General features: G+C 44.5%; 1 protein-coding gene across 1 annotated transcript in view; it reads left to right on the top strand.

Moving 5' to 3' along the window:
• The window catches only part of grm6a (glutamate receptor, metabotropic 6a), a gene marked incomplete at both ends in the record, with an annotated part of 106,264 nt that extends 84,458 nt beyond the window's left edge, over positions 1 to 21,806 (top strand). Inside the window, 8 exons of the mRNA XM_079238618.1 lie at positions 11,490 to 11,629; positions 11,703 to 11,825; positions 14,395 to 14,659; positions 14,736 to 14,971; positions 15,050 to 15,211; positions 17,133 to 17,282; positions 21,503 to 21,643; positions 21,729 to 21,806. Of these exons, the coding sequence (XP_079094744.1) occupies positions 11,490 to 11,629; positions 11,703 to 11,825; positions 14,395 to 14,659; positions 14,736 to 14,971; positions 15,050 to 15,211; positions 17,133 to 17,282; positions 21,503 to 21,643; positions 21,729 to 21,806 (1,295 nt within the window). The remainder of the gene's footprint in view (positions 1 to 11,489; positions 11,630 to 11,702; positions 11,826 to 14,394; positions 14,660 to 14,735; positions 14,972 to 15,049; positions 15,212 to 17,132; positions 17,283 to 21,502; positions 21,644 to 21,728) is intronic.
• Positions 21,807 to 22,698: the final 892 nt, after the last annotated feature.

Genomic DNA, 22,698 nt, shown 5'->3' with positions numbered 1-22,698 from the left:
TGTGTTCTCCATATGTTCTCTATGTGTTCTCCATATGTTCTCTGTGTGTTCTCCATATGTTCTCTGTGTTTTTCATATGTTCTCTGTGTGTTCTCCATATGTTCTCTGTGTGTTCTCCATATGTTCTCTGTGTGTTCTCCATATGTTCTCTGTGTGTTCTCCATATGTTCTCTATGTGTTCTCCATATGTTCTCTATGTGTTCTCCATATGTTCTCTATGTGTTCTCCATATGTTCTCTGTGTGTTCTCCATATGTTCTCTATGTGTTTTTCATATGTTCTCTGTGTGTTCTCCATATGTTCTCTGTGTGTTCTCCATATGTTCTCTATGTTTTTTTCATATGTTCTCTGTGTGTTCTCCATATGTTCTCTATGTGTTCTCCATATGTTCTGTGTTCTCCATATGTTCTCTGTGTGTTCTCCATATGTTCTCTGTGTGTTCTCCATATGTTCTCTGTGTTTTTCATATGTTCTCTGTGGGTTCTCCATATGTTCTCTGTGTTTTTCATATGTTCTCTATGTGTTCTCCATATGTTCTCTGTGTGTTTTTCATATGTTCTCTGTGTGTTCTCCATATGTTCTCTATGTGTTCTCCATATGTTCTGTGTGTTCTCCATATGTTCTCTATGTGTTTTTCATATGTTCTCTGTGTGTTCTCCATATGTTCTCTATGTGTTTTTCATATGTTCTCTGTGTGTTCTCCATATGTTCTCTATGTGTTCTCAATATGTTCTCTGTGTGTTTTTCATATGTTCTCTGTGTGTTCTCCATATGTTCTCTATGTGTTCTCCATATGTTCTCTGTGTGTTCTCCATATGTTCTCTGTGTGTTCTCCATATGTTCTCTATGTGTTTTTCATATGTTCTCTGTGTGTTCTCCATATGTTCTCTATGTGTTCTCCATATGTTCTCTGTGGGTTCTCCATATGTTCTCTGTGTGTTCTCCATATGTTCTCTATGTGTTCTCCATATGTTCTCTGTGGTTTCTCCATATGTTCTCTGTGTGTTCTCCATATGTTCTCTATGTGTTCTCCATATGTTCTCTGTGGCTTCTCCATATGTTCTCTGTGTGTTTTTCATATGTTCTCTGTGTGTTCTCCATATGTTCTCTATGTGTTCTCCATATGTTCTCTGTGTGTTCTCCATATGTTCTCTGTGTGTTCTCCATATGTTCTCTGTGTGTTCTCCATATGTTCTCTGTGTGTTCTCCATATGTTCTCTGTGTGTTCTCCATATGTTCTCTGTGTGTTCTCCATATGTTCTCTGTGTGTTCTCCATATGTTCTGTGTGTTCTCCATATGTTCTCTATGTGTTTTTCATATGTTCTCTGTGTGTTCTCCATATGTTCTCTATGTGTTTTTCATATGTTCTCTGTGTGTTCTCCATATGTTCTCTATGTGTTCTCAATATGTTCTCTGTGTGTTTTTCATATGTTCTCTGTGTGTTCTCCATATGTTCTCTATGTGTTCTCCATATGTTCTCTGTGTGTTCTCCATATGTTCTCTGTGTGTTCTCCATATGTTCTCTATGTGTTTTTCATATGTTCTCTGTGTGTTCTCCATATGTTCTCTATGTGTTCTCCATATGTTCTCTGTGGGTTCTCCATATGTTCTCTGTGTGTTCTCCATATGTTCTCTATGTGTTCTCCATATGTTCTCTGTGGGTTCTCCATATGTTCTCTGTGTGTTCTCCATATGTTCTCTATGTGTTCTCCATATGTTCTCTGTGGCTTCTCCATATGTTCTCTGTGTGTTTTTCATATGTTCTCTGTGTGTTCTCCATATGTTCTCTATGTGTTCTCCATATGTTCTCTGTGTGTTCTCCATATGTTCTCTGTGTGTTCTCCATATGTTCTCTGTGTGTTCTCCATATGTTCTCTATGTGTTCTCCATATGTTCTCTGTGTGTTCTCCATATGTTCTCTGTGTGTTCTCCATATGTTCTCTGTGTGTTCTCCATATGTTCTCTGTGTGTTCTCCATATGTTCTCTGTGTGTTCTCCATATGTTCTCTATGTGTTCTCCATATGTTCTCTATGTGTTTTTCATATGTTCTCTGTGTGTTCTCCATATGTTCTCTGTGTTCTCCATATGTTCTCTGTGGGTTCTCCATATGTTCTCTGTGTTTTTCATATGTTCTCTGTGTGTTCTCCATATGTTCTCTGTGTGTTCTCCATATGTTCTCTGTGTGTTTTTCATATGTTCTCTGTGTGTTCTCCATATGTTCTCTATGTGTTTTTCATATGTTCTGTGTGTTCTCCATATGTTCTCTATGTGTTCTCCATATGTTCTCTGTGTGTTCTCCATATGTTCTCTATGTGTTCTCCATATGTTCTCTGTGTGTTCTCCATATGTTCTCTGTGTGTTCTCCATATGTTCTCTATGTGTTCTCCATATGTTCTCTGTGTGTTCTCCATATGTTCTCTCTGTGTTCTCCATATGTTCTCTGTGTGTTCTCCATATGTTCTCTGTGTGTTCTCCATATGTTCTCTGTGTGTTCTCCATATGTTCTCTATGTGTTCTCCATATGTTCTCTGTGTGTTCTCCATATGTTCTCTATGTGTTCTCCATATGTTCTCTGTGTTCTCCATATGTTCTCTGTGTGTTCTCCATATGTTCTCTGTGTTTTTCATATGTTCTGTGTTTTTCATATGTTCTCTGTGTGTTCTCCATATGTTCTCTGTGTTCTCCATATGTTCTCTGTGTTCTCCATATGTTCTCTGTGTGTTCTCCATATGTTCTCTGTGTTTTTCACATGTTCTCTGTGTGTTCTCCATATGTTCTCTGTGTTTTTCACATGTTCTCTGTGTGTTCTCCATATGTTCTCTGTGTGTTTTTCATATGTTCTCTGTGTTCTCCATATGTTCTCTGTGTTTTTCACATGTTCTCTGTGTGTTCTCCATATGTTCTCTATGTGTTTTTCACATGTTCTCTGTGTGTTCTCCATATGTTCTCTATGTGTTTTTCACATGTTCTCTGTGTGTTCTCCATATGTTCTCTATGTGTTTTTCATATGTTCTCTGTGTTCTCCATATGTTCTCTGTGTTTTTCACATGTTCTCTGTGTGTTCTCCATATGTTCTCTATGTGTTTTTCACATGTTCTCTGTGTGTTCTCCATATGTTCTCTATGTGTTTTTCACATGTTCTCTGTGTGTTCTCCATATGTTCTCTATGTGTTCTCCATATGTTCTCTATGTGTTCTCCATATGTTCTCTGTGTTTTTCACATGTTCTCTGTGTTCTCCATATGTTCTGTGTTTTTCACATGTTCTCTGTGTGTTCTCCATATGTTCTCTGTGTTTTTCACATGTTCTCTGTGTGTTCTCCATATGTTCTCTGTGTTTTTCATATGTTCTCTGTGTGTTCTCCATATGTTCTCTGTGTTCTCCATATGTTCTCTGTGTTCTCCATATGTTCTCTGTATGTTCTCCATATGTTCTGTGTTTTTCATATGTTCTGTGTTTTTCATATGTTCTCTGTGTGTTCTCCATATGTTCTCTGTGTTCTCCATATGTTCTCTATGTGTTCTCCATATGTTCTCTGTGTGTTCTCCATATGTTCTCTGTGTTTTTCACATGTTCTCTGTGTGTTCTCCATATGTTCTCTGTGTTTTTCACATGTTCTCTGTGTGTTCATATGTTCTCTGTGTTTTTCACATGTTCTCTGTGTGTTCTCCATATGTTCTCTATGTGTTTTTCATATGTTCTCTGTGTTCTCCATATGTTCTCTGTGTTTTTCACATGTTCTCTGTGTGTTCTCCATATGTTCTCTATGTGTTTTTCACATGTTCTCTGTGTGTTCTCCATATGTTCTCTATGTGTTTTTCACATGTTCTCTGTGTGTTCTCCATATGTTCTCTATGTGTTTTTCATATGTTCTCTGTGTTCTCCATATGTTCTCTGTGTTTTTCACATGTTCTCTGTGTGTTCTCCATATGTTCTCTATGTGTTTTTCACATGTTCTCTGTGTGTTCTCCATATGTTCTCTATGTGTTTTTCACATGTTCTCTGTGTGTTCTCCATATGTTCTCTATGTGTTCTCCATATGTTCTCTATGTGTTCTCCATATGTTCTCTGTGTGTTCTCCATATGTTCTCTGTGTGTTCTCCATGTGTTCTCTATGTGTTTTTCATATGTTCTCTGTGTGTTCTCCATATGTTCTCTATGTGTTCTCCATATGTTCTCTGTGGGTTCTCCATATGTTCTCTGTGTGTTCTCCATATGTTCTCTATGTGTTCTCCATATGTTCTCTGTGGGTTCTCCATATGTTCTCTGTGTGTTCTCCATATGTTCTCTATGTGTTCTCCATATGTTCTCTGTGGCTTCTCCATATGTTCTCTGTGTGTTTTTCATATGTTCTCTGTGTGTTCTCCATATGTTCTCTGTGTGTTCTCCATATGTTCTCTGTGTGTTCTCCATATGTTCTCTGTGTGTTCTCCATATGTTCTCTATGTGTTCTCCATATGTTCTCTGTGTGTTCTCCATATGTTCTCTGTGTGTTCTCCATATGTTCTCTGTGTGTTCTCCATATGTTCTCTGTGTGTTCTCCATATGTTCTCTGTGTGTTCTCCATATGTTCTCTATGTGTTCTCCATATGTTCTCTATGTGTTTTTCATATGTTCTCTGTGTGTTCTCCATATGTTCTCTGTGTTCTCCATATGTTCTCTGTGGGTTCTCCATATGTTCTCTGTGTTTTTCATATGTTCTCTGTGTGTTCTCCATATGTTCTCTATGTGTTCTCCATATGTTCTCTGTGTGTTTTTCATATGTTCTCTGTGTGTTCTCCATATGTTCTCTATGTGTTTTTCATGTTCTGTGTGTTCTCCATATGTTCTCTATGTGTTCTCCATATGTTCTCTATGTGTTCTCCATATGTTCTCTATGTGTTCTCCATATGTTCTCTGTGTGTTCTCCATATGTTCTCTGTGTGTTCTCCATATGTTCTCTGTGTGTTCTCCATATGTTCTCTGTGTGTTCTCCATATGTTCTCTGTGTGTTCTCCATATGTTCTGTGTGTTCTCCATATGTTCTCTATGTGTTCTCCATATGTTCTCTGTGTGTTCTCCATATGTTCTCTGTGTTCTCCATATGTTCTCTATGTGTTCTCCATATGTTCTCTGTGTTCTCCATATGTTCTCTGTGTGTTCTCCATATGTTCTCTGTGTTTTTCATATGTTCTGTGTTTTTCATATGTTCTCTGTGTGTTCTCCATATGTTCTCTGTGTTCTCCATATGTTCTCTATGTGTTCTCCATATGTTCTCTGTGTGTTCTCCATATGTTCTCTGTGTTTTTCACATGTTCTCTGTGTGTTCTCCATATGTTCTCTGTGTTTTTCACATGTTCTCTGTGTGTTCTCCATATGTTCTCTGTGTGTTTTTCATATGTTCTCTGTGTTCTCCATATGTTCTCTGTGTTTTTCACATGTTCTCTGTGTGTTCTCCATATGTTCTCTATGTGTTTTTGACATGTTCTCTGTGTGTTCTCCATATGTTCTCTATGTGTTTTTCACATGTTCTCTGTGTGTTCTCCATATGTTCTCTATGTGTTTTTCATATGTTCTCTGTGTTCTCCATATGTTCTCTGTGTTTTTCACATGTTCTCTGTGTGTTCTCCATATGTTCTCTATGTGTTTTTCACATGTTCTCTGTGTGTTCTCCATATGTTCTCTATGTGTTTTTCACATGTTCTCTGTGTGTTCTCCATATGTTCTCTATGTGTTCTCCATATGTTCTCTATGTGTTCTCCATATGTTCTCTATGTGTTTTTCATATGTTCTCTGTGTGTTCTCCATATGTTCTCTATGTGTTTTTCATATGTTCTCTGTGTGTTCTCCATATGTTCTCTATGTGTTCTCAATATGTTCTCTGTGTGTTTTTCATATGTTCTCTGTGTGTTCTCCATATGTTCTCTATGTGTTCTCCATATGTTCTCTGTGTGTTCTCCATATGTTCTCTGTGTGTTCTCCATATGTTCTCTATGTGTTTTTCATATGTTCTCTGTGTGTTCTCCATATGTTCTCTATGTGTTCTCCATATGTTCTCTGTGGGTTCTCCATATGTTCTCTGTGTGTTCTCCATATGTTCTCTGTGGGTTCTCCATATGTTCTCTGTGTGTTCTCCATATGTTCTCTATGTGTTCTCCATATGTTCTCTGTGGCTTCTCCATATGTTCTCTGTGTGTTCTCCATATGTTCTCTGTGTGTTCTCCATATGTTCTCTGTGTGTTCTCCATATGTTCTCTATGTGTTCTCCATATGTTCTCTATGTGTTCTCCATATGTTCTCTATGTGTTCTCCATATGTTCTCTATGTGTTCTCCATATGTTCTCTGTGTGTTCTCCATATGTTCTCTATGTGTTTTTCATATGTTCTCTGTGTGTTCTCCATATGTTCTCTATGTGTTCTCAATATGTTCTCTGTGTGTTTTTCATATGTTCTCTGTGTGTTCTCCATATGTTCTCTATGTGTTTTTCATATGTTCTCTGTGTGTTCTCCATATGTTCTCTATGTGTTTTTCATATGTTCTCTGTGTGTTCTCCATATGTTCTCTATGTGTTCTCAATATGTTCTCTGTGTGTTTTTCATATGTTCTCTGTGTGTTCTCCATATGTTCTCTATGTGTTCTCCATATGTTCTCTGTGTGTTCTCCATATGTTCTCTGTGTGTTCTCCATATGTTCTCTATGTGTTTTTCATATGTTCTCTGTGTGTTCTCCATATGTTCTCTATGTGTTCTCCATATGTTCTCTGTGGGTTCTCCATATGTTCTCTGTGTGTTCTCCATATGTTCTCTATGTGTTCTCCATATGTTCTCTGTGGGTTCTCCATATGTTCTCTGTGTGTTCTCCATATGTTCTCTATGTGTTCTCCATATGTTCTCTGTGGCTTCTCCATATGTTCTCTGTGTGTTTTTCATATGTTCTCTGTGTGTTCTCCATATGTTCTCTATGTGTTCTCCATATGTTCTCTGTGTGTTCTCCATATGTTCTCTGTGTGTTCTCCATATGTTCTCTGTGTGTTCTCCATATGTTCTCTATGTGTTCTCCATATGTTCTCTGTGTGTTCTCCATATGTTCTCTGTGTGTTCTCCATATGTTCTCTGTGTGTTCTCCATATGTTCTCTGTGTGTTCTCCATATGTTCTCTATGTGTTCTCCATATGTTCTCTATGTGTTTTTCATATGTTCTCTGTGTGTTCTCCATATGTTCTCTGTGTTCTCCATATGTTCTCTGTGGGTTCTCCATATGTTCTCTGTGTTTTTCATATGTTCTCTGTGTGTTCTCCATATGTTCTCTATGTGTTCTCCATATGTTCTCTGTGTGTTTTTCATATGTTCTCTGTGTGTTCTCCATATGTTCTCTATGTGTTTTTCATATGTTCTGTGTGTTCTCCATATGTTCTCTATGTGTTCTCCATATGTTCTCTATGTGTTCTCCATATGTTCTCTATGTGTTCTCCATATGTTCTCTGTGTGTTCTCCATATGTTCTCTGTGTGTTCTCCATATGTTCTCTATGTGTTCTCCATATGTTCTGTGTGTTCTCCATATGTTCTCTGTGTGTTCTCCATATGTTCTCTGTGTGTTCTCCATATGTTCTCTGTGTGTTCTCCATATGTTCTCTGTGTGTTCTCCATATGTTCTCTATGTGTTCTCCATATGTTCTCTGTGTGTTCTCCATATGTTCTCTGTGTTCTCCATATGTTCTCTATGTGTTCTCCATATGTTCTCTGTGTTCTCCATATGTTCTCTGTGTGTTCTCCATATGTTCTCTGTGTTTTTCATATGTTCTCTGTGTGTTCTCCATATGTTCTCTGTGTTCTCCATATGTTCTCTATGTGTTCTCCATATGTTCTCTGTGTGTTCTCCATATGTTCTCTGTGTTTTTCACATGTTCTCTGTGTGCTCTCCATATGTTCTCTGTGTTTTTCACATGTTCTCTGTGTGTTCTCCATATGTTCTCTGTGTGTTTTTCATATGTTCTCTGTGTTCTCCATATGTTCTCTGTGTTTTTCACATGTTCTCTGTGTGTTCTCCATATGTTCTCTATGTGTTTTTCACATGTTCTCTGTGTGTTCTCCATATGTTCTCTATGTGTTTTTCATATGTTCTCTGTGTTCTCCATATGTTCTCTGTGTTTTTCACATGTTCTCTGTGTGTTCTCCATATGTTCTCTATGTGTTTTTCACATGTTCTCTGTGTGTTCTCCATATGTTCTCTATGTGTTTTTCACATGTTCTCTGTGTGTTCTCCATATGTTCTCTATGTGTTCTCCATATGTTCTCTATGTGTTCTCCATATGTTCTCTGTGTTTTTCACATGTTCTCTGTGTTTTTCACATGTTCTCTGTGTGTTCTCCATATGTTCTCTGTGTTTTTCACATGTTCTCTGTGTGTTCTCCATATGTTCTCTGTGTTTTTCATATGTTCTCTGTGTGTTCTCCATATGTTCTCTGTGTGTTCTCCATATGTTCTCTGTGTTCTCCATATGTTCTCTGTATGTTCTCCATATGTTCTGTGTTTTTCATATGTTCTGTGTTTTTCATATGTTCTCTGTGTGTTCTCCATATGTTCTCTGTGTTCTCCATATGTTCTCTATGTGTTCTCCATATGTTCTCTGTGTGTTCTCCATATGTTCTCTGTGTTTTTCACATGTTCTCTGTGTGTTCTCCATATGTTCTCTGTGTTTTTCACATGTTCTCCGTGTGTTCATATGTTCTCTGTGTTTTTCACATGTTCTCTGTGTGTTCTCCATATGTTCTCTATGTGTTTTTCATATGTTCTCTGTGTTCTCCATATGTTCTCTGTGTTTTTCACATGTTCTCTGTGTGTTCTCCATATGTTCTCTATGTGTTTTTCACATGTTCTCTGTGTGTTCTCCATATGTTCTCTATGTGTTTTTCACATGTTCTCTGTGTGTTCTCCATATGTTCTCTATGTGTTTTTCATATGTTCTCTGTGTTCTCCATATGTTCTCTGTGTTTTTCACATGTTCTCTGTGTGTTCTCCATATGTTCTCTATGTGTTTTTCACATGTTCTCTGTGTGTTCTCCATATGTTCTCTATGTGTTTTTCACATGTTCTCTGTGTGTTCTCCATATGTTCTCTATGTGTTCTCCATATGTTCTCTATGTGTTCTCCATATGTTCTCTGTGTTTTTCACATGTTCTCTGTGTTCTCCATATGTTCTCTGTGTTTTTCACATGTTCTCTGTGTGTTCTCCATATGTTCTCTGTGTTTTTCACATGTTCTCTGTGTGTTCTCCATATGTTCTCTGTTTTTCATATGTTCTCTGTGTGTTCTCCATATGTTCTCTGTGTTTTTCACATGTTCTCTGTGTGTTCTCCATATGTTCTCTGTGTTTTTCATATGTTCTCTGTGTGTTCTCCATATGTTCTGTGTGTTCTCCATATGTTCTCTATGTGTTCTCCATATGTTCTCTGTGTTTTTCACATGTTCTCTGTGTGTTCTCCATATGTTCTCTGTGTTTTTCATATGTTCTCTGTGTGTTCTCCATATGTTTTCTGTGTTCTCCATTTGTTCTCTGTGTTCTCCATATGTTCTCTGTGTTTTTCACATGTTCTCTGTGTGTTCTCCATATGTTCTCTATGTGTTTTTCACATGTTCTCTGTGTGTTCTCCATATGTTCTCTATGTGTTTTTCACATGTTCTCTGTGTGTTCTCCATATGTTCTCTATGTGTTCTCCATATGTTCTCTGTGTTTTTCACATGTTCTCTGTGTGTTCTCCATATGTTCTCTATGTGTTTTTCATATGTTCTCTGTGTTCTCCATATGTTCTCTGTGTTTTTCACATGTTCTCTGTGTGTTCTCCATATGTTCTCTATGTGTTTTTCACATGTTCTCTGTGTGTTCTCCATATGTTCTCTATGTGTTTTTCACATGTTCTCTGTGTGTTCTCCATATGTTCTCTATGTGTTTTTCATATGTTCTCTGTGTTCTCCATATGTTCTCTGTGTTTTTCACATGTTCTCTGTGTGTTCTCCATATGTTCTCTATGTGTTTTTCACATGTTCTCTGTGTGTTCTCCATATGTTCTCTATGTGTTTTTCACATGTTCTCTGTGTGTTCTCCATATGTTCTCTATGTGTTCTCCATATGTTCTCTGTGTTTTTCACATGTTCTCTGTGTTCTCCATATGTTCTCTGTGTTTTTCACATGTTCTCTGTGTTCTCCATATGTTCTGTGTTTTTCACATGTTCTCTGTGTGTTCTCCATATGTTCTCTGTGTTTTTCACATGTTCTCTGTGTGTTCTCCATATGTTCTCTGTGTTTTTCATATGTTCTCTGTGTGTTCTCCATATGTTCTCTGTGTTTTTCACATGTTCTCTGTGTGTTCTCCATATGTTCTCTGTGTTTTTCATATGTTCTCTGTGTGTTCTCCATATGTTCTGTGTGTTCTCCATATGTTCTCTATGTGTTCTCCATATGTTCTCTGTGTTTTTCACATGTTCTCTGTGTGTTCTCCATATGTTCTCTGTGTTTTTCATATGTTCTCTGTGTGTTCTCCATATGTTCTCTGTGTTCTCCATATGTTCTCTGTGTTCTCCATATGTTCTCTGTGTTTTTCACATGTTCTCTGTGTGTTCTCCATATGTTCTCTGTGTTTTTCACATGTTCTCTGTGTGTTCTCCATATGTTCTCTGTGTTTTTCACATGTTCTCTGTGTGTTCTCCATATGTTCTCTATGTGTTCTCCATATGTTCTCTGTGTTTTTCACATGTTCTCTGTGTGTTTTTCATATGTTCTCTGTGTGTTCCATATGTTCTCTATGTTTTTCACATGTTCTCTGTGTGTTCTCCATATGTTCTCTATGTGTTTTTCATATGTTCTCTGTGTGTTCTCCATATGTTCTCTTATGTTTGCTGTATGTTTTCTGTACGTTCTGTGTAGATTGTTTTTCAGCACCTTTGTCTTGAGAGCTCCTCACATGTTCCCTCTGACAACCTGGGTTCCTCTGCACATTAGAATAATACGTCTGGCAGCAGAGTTTTTCTGAATCAACCAGCAGAACCGAGATGCAGCTGCGACACTGAAGGTTTCGAAGTTATTTTCATGATGGTCTGAAAGCTAATCATGTCCTCCTCAAATCAAACCTTCAGCATCAGGGTCTTCATTGGGTCCACTTCCTGCTGAGTGTGGTCTCTCAGGTCCATCGTAGACACATAGGAAGTGGTTCTTGGGTTTGATGGTTTGTGTCCAGACCCAGAACCTCAGACTGTGTTATAAAGGAACCTGCTCTCTTCTCTCTGGACGTTGCTTCACTTGTCGTTGTAGTTTCTTTTTGTGGACCAGGAAGGGTTTTAGCTGGGTGACCTGATTCACTGGGGCAAGTGGTTCTGCAGGTTCTTCTGGGTTACTGGGGATTCATCACGTGGACATGTCATGATAATAAACTATAATTTCACCAGTAGATGACACTGCTGTAACCATAGCAATCCTAGTGTAACGTGTGACATCATCTCTCTGCGTCTATAACAGGAAGTGCAGGTACGAGTGTTTTGTTCAATGAAAATGGAGACGCACCAGGACGGTACGACATCTTTCAGTTTCAGATGACCAACCACAGCCACCCTGGTTACCATGTCATCGGACAGTGGACAAACAACCTCAGACTAAATGTAAGCTGTTTGCTTTATTAGAAATAAACAGCTGCTTTGTCTGAAGTTCTTGACGCAGGTTGAGTGTCTGCAGCTGGACGAGATGCAGTGGTCTGGAGGAGACCAGTCGGTTCCAGAATCCATCTGTAGTTTTCCCTGTAAACCCGGAGAGAGGAAGAAGATGGTGAAGGGAGTTCCCTGTTGTTGGCACTGTGAGGTAAGAAATCCTTCACACTCATGACAGAGACTCTTCTGCTTTCTAAAACATTTTTCCATTTTTTTCACATTTATGTGGATTTTCTGCTGATCTGCCTGTGAAACCATCGTTTGTTCCAGGGTGTCCCATGTCACCTGGACAGTTGATCATGTAATCCTGGGAACTCCCTCCTGGGAGTAGCTGGCCAGAATGAAAGAAACAAATCTATGAAGCATGGCTGTGACAAAGCGGGCTTGTCACACTCACTGCTTACCTGAGGGTTGTTTCTGCACCAGCACGCTACCAGCGACACACCCACGGCAGCTCAGCAGCCGCATTGTCCTCAGTTCACCTGGCGTAGCAGACACTAGGGGTGCAGACGTACCGGTGGTACTACCGACAGTAGGAAGGGGTCCCCATGCTTGATGGTAGTTTGAGAAAACCGAGGCACCTGAAGCGCAGCGCTGATGACAAGAACCGATGTCGCAATGCGGCGGTGACGTCATCGGGGTACGGAACCTGGTCTCGGCCCGACGGGGTACGGAACCTGGTCTAGGCCCGACGGGGTACGGAACCTGGTCTAGGCCCGACGGGGTACGGAACCTGGTCTAGGCCCGACGGGGTACGGAACCTGGTCTCGGCCCGACGGGGTACGGAACCTGGTCTAGGCCCGACGGGGTACGGAACCTGGTCTCGGCCCGACGGGGTACGGAACCTGGTCTCGGCCCGACGGGGTACGGAACCTGGTCTCGGCCCGACGGGGTACGGAACCTGGTCTCGGCCCGACGGGGTACGGAACCTGGTCTCGGCCCGACGGGGTACGGAACCTGGTCTCGGCCCGACGGGGTACGGAACCTGGTCTCGGCCCGACGGGGTACGGAACCTGGTCTAGGCCCGACGGGGTACGGAACCTGGTCTCGGCCCGACGGGGTACGGAACCTGGTCTCGGCCCGACACGGTAAGGCACCTGGTCTAGGCCCGACACGGTAAGGCACCTGGTCTCGGCCCGACACGGGGTACGGAACCTGGTCTCGGCCCGACACGGTAAGGCACCTGGTCTAGGCCCGACACGGCAAGGCACCTGGTCTCGGCCCGACACGGTAAGGCACCTGGTCTAGGCCCGACGGGGTACGGAACCTGGTCTCGGCCCGACGGGGTACGGAACCTGGTCTCGGCCCGACACGGTAAGGCACCTGGTCTAGGCCCGACGGGGTACGGAACCTGGTCTAGGCCCGACGGGGTACGGAACCTGGTCTAGGCCCGACGGGGTACGGAACCTGGTCTAGGCCCGACGGGGTACGGAACCTGGTCTAGGCCCGACGGGGTACGGAACCTGGTCTCGGCCCGACGGGGTACGGCACCTGGTCTAGGCCCGACGGGGTACGGCACCTGGTCTAGGCCCGACGGGGTACGGAACCTGGTCTCGGCCCGACGGGGTACGGAACCTGGTCTCGGCCCGACGGGGTACGGAACCTGGTCTCGGCCCGACGGGGTACGGAACCTGGTCTCGGCCCGACGGGGTACGGAACCTGGTCTCGGCCCGACACGGTAAGGCACCTGGTCTCGGCCCGACGGGGTACGGAACCTGGTCTCGGCCCGACACGGTAAGGCACCTGGTCTAGGCCCGACGGGGTACGGAACCTGGTCTCGGCCCGACACGGTAAGGCACCTGGTCTAGGCCCGACGGGGTACGGAACCTGGTCTAGGCCCGACGGGGTACGGAACCTGGTCTAGGCCCGACGGGGTACGGAACCTGGTCTCGGCCCGACGGGGTACGGAACCTGGTCTCGGCCCGACACGGGGTACGGAACCTGGTCTAGGCCCGACGGGGTACGGAACCTGGTCTCGGCCCGACGGGGTACGGAACCTGGTCTCGGCCCGACGGGGTACGGAACCTGGTCTCGGCCCGACACGGGGTACGGAACCTGGTCTAGGCCCGACACGGGGTACGGAACCTGGTCTCGGCCCGACGGGGTACGGAACCTGGCCCCGGCCCGAAGGGGTACGGAACCTGGTCTCGGCCCGACACGGGGTACGGAACCTGGTCTCGGCCCGACACGGGGTACGGAACCTGGTCTCGGCCCGACACGGGGTACGGAACCTGGTCTCGGCCCGACACGGGGTACGGAACCTGGTCTCGGCCCGACACGGGGTACGGAACCTGGTCTCAGCAAACTGGACAAATAACTAGATGAGCTTTCGGCAGTCTCTGGTACAAAATGTGCATCAGATGGGCTGAATCGGGAACTGGCACCACCACACCAAGCGAGATGTGACAGAACCACGGAGGAACCCAAAATAAAAGCCTGTTGAAGTTGAGCATGTTTAGAAGCTGAAGTGGTATAAAGTCATCCAGGATTTGTACATGAAATGTGTAAAGTATCAGGCTAAGGACAAAGCCCTGAGGAACTCTGGGACTTTGGTATCAGGAAAACTTAGCATTTATATGAACAAACTGGACTCTGTTAGATTGATATTATATTATAAATATTCCAGTCTGTGATTCAGAACTGGTCTGATCCATGTTATCAGATGCAGCACTGTGATCCACCAGAACCACAAGTCTTTCTGTCTTTCTGCCTTTCTTCAGCTCTGTGACGGATATCAGTACCAACTGGATGAGTTTACTTGTGAGATCTGTCCATCAGACATGCGCCCCGCCCCCAACAGGACCACCTGCCGTCCGACCCCGATCATCAAACTGGAGTGGAACTCCCCCTGGGCCTTAGTGCCTGCCTCCCTTGCTATGCTAGGTATCCTAGCTACCAGTGCTGTGGTCATAACCTTCATCCGTTTTAATGACACGCCCATCGTCAGGGCTTCAGGGAGAGAGCTCAGCTATGTTCTGCTGACAGGTGAACTTCAAACATTACCTTTTGTGAAGATGATGTTATCATTCAGGATGACATCACCAAACTGTTCTCTTCACAGGTATCTTCTTGATCTACCTGATCACGTTCCTGATGATTGCAGAACCAGGTGTGGTAGTGTGTGCGTTCCGGCGCCTTGTGCTGGGGCTCGGTATGGCCATTACCTACTCTGCCATGTTAACCAAGACCAACCGCATCTACCGGATCTTTGAGCAGGGCAAGAGGTCGGTGACACCACCCAAATTCATCAGCCCCACCTCTCAACTTGTCATCACCTTCATCCTCATCTCCGTCCAGGTGAGTGTGCAGACCCAACAGGATCTTTGTTACCTTTTCAGATGTCTTTGTAATTTCAGAGTTTTGTGTGTTTGTCAGGTCCTCGGTGTGTTTGTGTGGTTGTCTGTTGTTCCTCCTCACACCATCATTGACTACGAGGAGCTCCGCCCCCCGAACCCTGACCTGGCCCGTGGTATCCTGAAGTGTGACATGTCCGATCTGTCCATCATCTGCTGCCTCAGCTACAGCATTGTTCTCATGGTAACACCTTGATTCTAAACGCCTGCACTGCTGGAGAGTGAAGCTGCAGCATTGGGATGTCCTGAAGCTGTGAACACATCATAGTTCAGATGGCTGCTAGCTGAACCACGGCCTCCAGTTTGAGTTGAAGAACTTAAACTGGGAGAATGTGGTCGCCAGTTCATGAAGAAATTCTGATGGGATCCCACCAGAGTTTGGGTTAGACTTTAAATCAGTCTTATTGGCCATGCTTATCGAGGCTTGTAGCGCATCCACAGTTATAGTCTGCTCTAAGTGTATTAAACAAGTCAGGGTTCAGAGAGCTTAGCCCACTTTCATGCTTTCATCATTCACTGCGGAGATTTTTTAATCAGACAAATTAAGCTCCATGTCCACGTGTCCATTGATGCATTTTACATGTAAACATACGACCTGAATTAGAAAATACATTTTACTTTTATAATTTAGTCAATGCAACACTAAACCAAGACCAAGTGTGGAAAGCTTCTCACTGAAGAACTAAATGAAGCTAAACAGGAAGTTCTAGTGAATTTAGACTTTAGTTCTCAAACCTGTTGAGGACAATTCCAGCTGAGAGGAACTTTATTAAATCCTGTATTAAACAATTCTTATATACAATGTTCCTCTTAAACAGTTATTTCCGCTGGTGCTTTAATTCTCAACTATAATATATTTGTAATTGATTTTGATATATTCTTTAATTATATAAAAATGATTTAATATTTCTATAAAATGAATTTTCTATAAAAACACAGCTGCATCTTTTTATTTACATCAAGACTAATTTTGTAATTAGGGTGTATATAGTGTGCATAGTTATATTTATTCTACACTGATGTGGATCGAACCCAAATATAAAATCACCATGAATGTACAAGAAGACGGCTGTCAAACAAGTTTCCACTACAAGTGAACCCTATGAAAAGGTTTGTTACCATTAGGCTGTCCAGCAGCTCACATTATGACTAAAGTTAAGATAAAGAGACAGAAATCAGGGGTATGAGCAGTTCCCTGTGACTGAGCCAACAGGTACGAGCCAGGGCGCACAAGATGATCTGATGATAGACATGTTATTGTCAGGGTGATGGCCATGTTGGTTTTTTCTTTCCTTTTTTAGTTTGGAGGGATGTGTGTGGTTGGTCCAAAGTCCTGCCATGGTTACGGTTAAAGAAGCCAGAACCCAAAGTTCAGCCAACAAGGAAAGTTAAACAGATTGATTAAAGTAAAGATGGTGTTGAAGGTGGTCTCACTTAGTCTGATCGTCAGGAAGTCTGGAACACAAAAGACCGGTGAGCCAAAAACCTGAGATGATACTGGAGAGACCAAAAAATGAAGGTTTACCAGGAGACGGGGGAATAGGCAGTCTCAGAGGTCCTCCGGAGCAGGGAAACACTTTCTGCAATCCAGAATCATCAGGTCCAAAACCAGTCAAGGGTCCACACCAAAAAACACGGAAGTTGAAGGAGTCCGAGGAGCAAGCAAGAGGCAGGGTCAGGATCAGGCAGGGTTCAGCAACTGGTGGTCAATTCATACCAACAAGATGCAGCAAAGGGGGACCGGCAGGGTCAAGACCAAGGCTGGGTCTCAGCCAGGCCCATGGACGCCGTCTGAAGGCTGGGGAAAGACAGACGATCTCTCACTGAGCACAGCTAGGGCCGGTGTTTAAGTAGAGAGCAGCACAGGTGAGGATAATCAGTCATCAGCTGGTTCAGGGCGGAGCAGAGATCATGACAGCCATGTGGATTTCACCTTTCATCGCTGCTGTTCGCCACCTCCTCACCATGATGAAATTGAATACCAGAGCTTTGCTGTAATAGATGCAGATAAAGCGTAAGGTCAAATTAACAGTTATTCCGTGGATTCAGCCTCTTATCGTTACTGAGAAACATCACTGAAAAGATTTTGATCTTTCTGTTACTAGGTGACGTGCACTGTGTATGCGGTGAAGAGTCGCGGCGTTCCAGAGACATTCAATGAAGCGAAACCCATTGGCTTTACCATGTACACAACCTGCATCGTGTGGCTCGCCTTTGTACCCATCTTCTTTGGGACAGCGCAGTCTACTGAGAAGGTAAAAACTACACTGATGTCAGATCCTGGTTGTTTCAGTCCTGGTTCTGGTCTCAGCTCTAGAATCTACACGGTAACAGAACAACAGCAGGATCATACAACCTGATGGATTTCTGGTTACTAACATGGGATACTGAGGCTTAAAAGGGGCACCAAAGATCACAGGGGGTCCAAGAAGTTCTCATATCATTTGGGTTCATGAAGTCCAAAGAACCAATCAGTTTGTTCCTCTGATGGCTGAATTTTAGTTTCGATGATAAACACCTGCAGAGGAACAGCTGAGCTTTCCGATGTGAAAGCTGCTTTTAGTGATTGAGGTTTTAATGTAGCAGATAAACAGAATTAGAGCCAAAGTGGAGGCAGAGAGCTGGATTATACAGATTATAAAGAAGCACAGGGTATAGTTATACAACAACTTTGTTACAAGCAAAGCCCCAAGAGACACAATGACAGACAGACATGAAGGACGAGATTTATGTGAGTCCGAAAAAGGCTTTTAGATAAAACACAGAACATCATCATCATCTGATCTACAGAGGAGAGACTAAAACACACAACATCCTTGTCTCCAGGATTAACGTGGTCTCATTTCAGTCTAACCTCGTTTTACCCAAATGTGGAAAAGAACTGGGTTGAGAAATATTTTCACAGCATGGAGAGCAAAAACATGGACATCCTTCTCTGAAGGCGTCCTGTGGAAGTCCTGTTGGGAGATGCCATGGAGGTTCTTGTGAAGGTTTTGTTGGAAGATGCTGTGGGTCCTGTAGGGCTGATCCACTAGCTTTGGACCTCAAGGTTTTTTGCACCCAACACATGGGCTGCAAAACCCTAACCCATAACCCAGCAAGCCAAATCTTGGAAGCAGTTCTTTTTCTGTTGTGATGGTTAAAATCCCAACCAAAAGTTCCACAAAATGAATTTAATCTAGACTTTTCTATCAAACTAAGTGAAACGTAGTGCAGGTTCAAAGACTGTGTTGCTTCAAGATCCAGTGGCTTCTGATTTTCATTTCTACTTACATTACTGTCTGAAGATCCTAGCAGCCATGTCGCCAGGGGCTTTATGTCCCTGGTAGGGTCACCAATGGCAAACAGGTGTCTCGGGGAGGGGCCAGACCAATTGTGGCTTAAAGAACCCTATGATGAGGATGAGGGTTAGAAAAAAAGGCTCTCTTCCCTGGATGCTGGTCACTGGGACCCCCCCACTGGAGCCATGGTAAGGGCACCTGGTAGCCAGGCCTTTGCCCATAGGGCCTTGTCGGGCTTAGCCCACAAGGGTTATTGTCACAATCTTTGCCTGTTGTCCCCTCCTGTCGCATCGCTGCAGTATTTTACCAGTTTCCCTCCTTCTGCTCGACTCTACCTTCCAGCCACTCCCACCTCTTCCACCCAACTCCGCTCACCTGCAGCTCATCCCAGTCAGGCCTGCATATCACCTCTCATTCCTTGAGATTGTTTTTTTGCACTGTGCCTTCTATCCCTGACCTCGTGCTCTGCCTCTCCACCCCGTGGACTGCTTATCTGGTTCTGGCCCCTCCTGGATCTGGTTCTGGTCCCTCCCCTTGCCTCCAACCACTGCTCTACTTTCTCCTCCCTGTTTTGTATTTTGTTGTGGTGAAAATAAAGCTCATTACCAACTGTTCCTGTTTTTTAGTAGACAAGCCAAGTCCACTATCTTTTCCCCATTCCCTTCACCTTTCCTGCTATGTTTCTAACGGAGCGGTCCAACAACCTATAATGCCATAAAACACAGACCACAGCTAATAGCACTTCATTTTATTTATATCCAACACTTATCTTCTTGTCCCAGTGGGCGATCTGGTGTCGGTAGGAGTCCCGGTGGGTGATCTGGTTTTGGTAGAAGTCCCGGTGGGTGATCTAGTTTCGGTAGAAGTCCCGGTGGGTGATCTAGTTTTGGTAGAAGTCCCGGTGGGTGATCTGGTTTTGGTAGAAGTCCCGGTGGGTGATCTGGTTTTGGTAGAAGTCACAGTGGGTGATCTGGTTTTGGTAGAAGTCCCGGTGGGTGATCTGGTTTTGGTAGAAGTCCCGGTGGGTGATCTGGTTTTGGTAGAAGTCCCGGTGGGTGATCTGGTTTTGGTAGAAGTCCCGGTGGGTGATCTAGTTTTGGTAGAAGTCCCGGTGGGTGATCTGGTTTTGGTAGAAGTCCCGGTGGGTGATCTGGTTTTGGTAGAAGTCACAGTGGGTGATCTGGTTTTGGTAGAAGTCCCGGTGGGTGATCTGGTTTTGGTAGAAGTCCCGGTGGGTGATCTGGTTTTGGTAAAAGTCCCAGTGACCAAAACCAGATTGCACACTGTGACTTCTATCGACACCTGATCGTCCACCAGGACTTCTACTGGCACCAGATCGGCCACTGGCACTTTTTACCTAAACCAGATCGCCAACTGGGACTTTTACGGAAACAAGATCACCCACTGGGACTTCTACGGACACCAGATTGCCCACTGTAACTTCTACCGAAACCAGATCATCCACCGGGACTTCCACCGAAACCACATCGCCCACTGGGACTTCTACCAAAACCAGATCCCCCACTTGGACTTCTACTGAAACTTGATCGCCAGCCGGGACTTCAACCAAAACCAGATCGGTCACCGGGACTTCTAGTGACACCAGATCGTTCAGAGGAACTTCTGCCGAAACCAGATCGCCCACTTGGACTTCTACTGAAACTAGATCACCCACTGGGACTTCTAACGAAACCAGATCGCCCACAGGGACTTCTACGGAAACTAGATCACCCACAGGGACTTCTACCGAAACCAGATCATCCACCGGGACTTCCACCGAAACCACATCGCCCACTGGGACTTCTACCAAAACCAGATCCCCCACTTGGACTTCTACTGAAACTTGATCGCCAGCCGGGACTTCAACCAAAACCAGATCGGTCACCGGGACTTCTAGTGACACCAGATCGTTCAGAGGAACTTCTGCCGAAACCAGATCGCCCACTTGGACTTCTACTGAAACTAGATCACCCACTGGGACTTCTAACGAAACCACATCGCCCACAGGGACTTCTACGGAAACTAGATCACCCACTGGGACTTCTAACGAAACCACATCGCCCACAGGGACTTCTACGGAAACTAGATCACCCACTGGGACTTCTAACGAAACCACATCGCCCACAGGGACTTCTACGGAAACTAGATCACCCACTGGGACTTCTACCAAAACCAGATCGCCCACCAGGACTTCTACGGAAACCAGATCACTCACTGGGACTTCTACCGACACCAGATCGCCCACTGAGACTTCTACTGAAACCAGATCAGCCAGAGGAACTTCTACCAAAACCAGATCCCCCACTGTAACTTCTATGGAAACCAGATCACCCACTTGGACTTGTACTGAAACTTGATCGCCAGCCGGGACTTCAGCCAAAACCAGATCGGCCACCAGGACTTCTAGTGACACCAGATCGTTCAGAGGAACTTCTACCGAAACCACATCGCCCACTTGGACTTTTACCAAAACCAGATCGCCCACCCTGACTTCTACTGACACCAGATCGCCCACTGGGAGTTTTACGCCACCAGATCAGTCACTGGGACGTCTACCGACACCAGATCGCCCACTGGGACTTCTACGGAAACCAGATCACCCACTGGGACTTCTAGCGAAACTAGATCACCCACTGAGACTTCTACCAACACCAGATCGCCCATGGGGACTTCTACCAACACCAGATCAGCCACTGGGACTTCAACCAAAACCAGATCCATCACCGGGACTTCTACCGACACCAGATCGGCCCCTGGGACTTCTACGGGAACCAGATCGGCCACTGGGACTTCTACCGTCACCAGATCACCCACCGGAACTTCCACCGAAACCACATCGCCCACTGGGACTTCTACCTAAACCAGATCACCCACCGGAACTTCCACCGAAACCACATCGCCCACTGGGACTTCTACCGACACCAGATCGGCCCCTGGGCCTTCTACGGAAACCAGATCGCCCATTGGGACCTCTACCGAAACCAGATCGCCCATTGGGACCTCTACCGAAACCAGAACGCCCATTGGGACCTCTACCGAAACCAGAACGCCCACTTGGACTTTTATTGAAACTAGATTGGTTCCAGTTCAGTGGCTGATCTGGTTGCAGTTGAAGTCCCAGTGGCTGATCTGGTTTCCGTCCTAGTGAAAGTCCTGGTTGTGGTTTTGGTGTGAAAATGTCTCTGTCTCCACAGATGTTCATCCAGACAGCAACGCTGACTGTCTCCATGTCCCTCAGTGCTTCCGTCTCACTCGGGATGCTGTACATGCCCAAAGTTTACGTCATCATCTTTCACCCAGAGCAGAACGTCCAGAAGAGGAAGAGGAGCTTCAAGGTCCAAGCCGCTGATTCTGTTCACCTTCTGCTGAGTGGACTGACCGGACTTTGCTGACAGAAGGTGTGTTGTTTTGTTCCTGCAGGCTGTTGTCCAGGCGGCCAAATCCTTAACAGATAAACAAAACGGGGAAACAAAGATTGAACCGGACAGAAGCCAGTGAGCTTCAGGTAAGTGATCAGCTGACCGACAACAAAGCAGCTCATTGGTTGAAAGAATCACTTGACCAAGAACTGTGGAACCTGCTGTCAGTCACTACGAACCAGCGTATGCGTTCTGGTGGTACGAGCAGAATTCAACACTTTTTTGCTATCTTTCAGGTAAAAAGTGACCAATCCCTGAATAGAGCCTGATGACATCATCACCATGAAGATCACATGATCAACATGCTTGTCTGAAGTGATCTAAAATAAAAAGTCCTCAGAGACATCTGTTGCCAAGACAACAGTCATCTGAAGGTTTGGGGTGCGTTCACGTGTCACTGTGTGACCCTGTGAAACTGTTGTCATGACAACAAAGATGGTTGGGCTTAAATGTTAAATCATCAAAACCATGGCGGACGAATATTATGGGATGTAAAGTGAGGTCATGTGGATCAGGTGGATCTTTCTCTGGCTTTGACATCACTTCCTATCCGACCAAACATCAGGTGTGGACTCACCTTTCGCCAGACCTCTACATGTCCCCATTGCAGCCTCCGAGCCACCTGAAGACAACGAGGGACCGCAGAAAAAGATTGTGGTTTCATTCCTGTCAGAACCACGGCGGTCCTGCAGCAGGTCTTCTGGTCCGGCTACTGAAGCAGACATGACCTCCAGGGTTCCCCGTCCTTCCCCGACCTCCGGGGTTCCCCGACCTCCAGGGTTCCCCGACTTCCAGGGTTCCCCGACCTCCGGGGTTCCCCGACCTCCGGGGTTCCCCGACTTCCAGGTTCCCCAACCTCCAGGGTTCCCCGACTTCCAGGGTTCCCCGACTTCCAGGGTTCCCCGACTTCCAGGGTTCCCTGACCTCCAGGGTTCCCCGACTTCCAGGGTTCCCCGACTTCCAGGGTTCCC

Source organism: Telmatherina bonti (genome assembly GCF_933228915.1).
Source record: "Telmatherina bonti genome assembly, chromosome: 4".
In the NCBI taxonomy this organism is placed as follows: Eukaryota; Metazoa; Chordata; class Actinopteri; order Atheriniformes; family Telmatherinidae; genus Telmatherina; species Telmatherina bonti.
The sequence above is the reverse complement of the archived record's forward strand: the minus strand, read 5'-3'. Positions and strand labels throughout refer to the sequence as shown.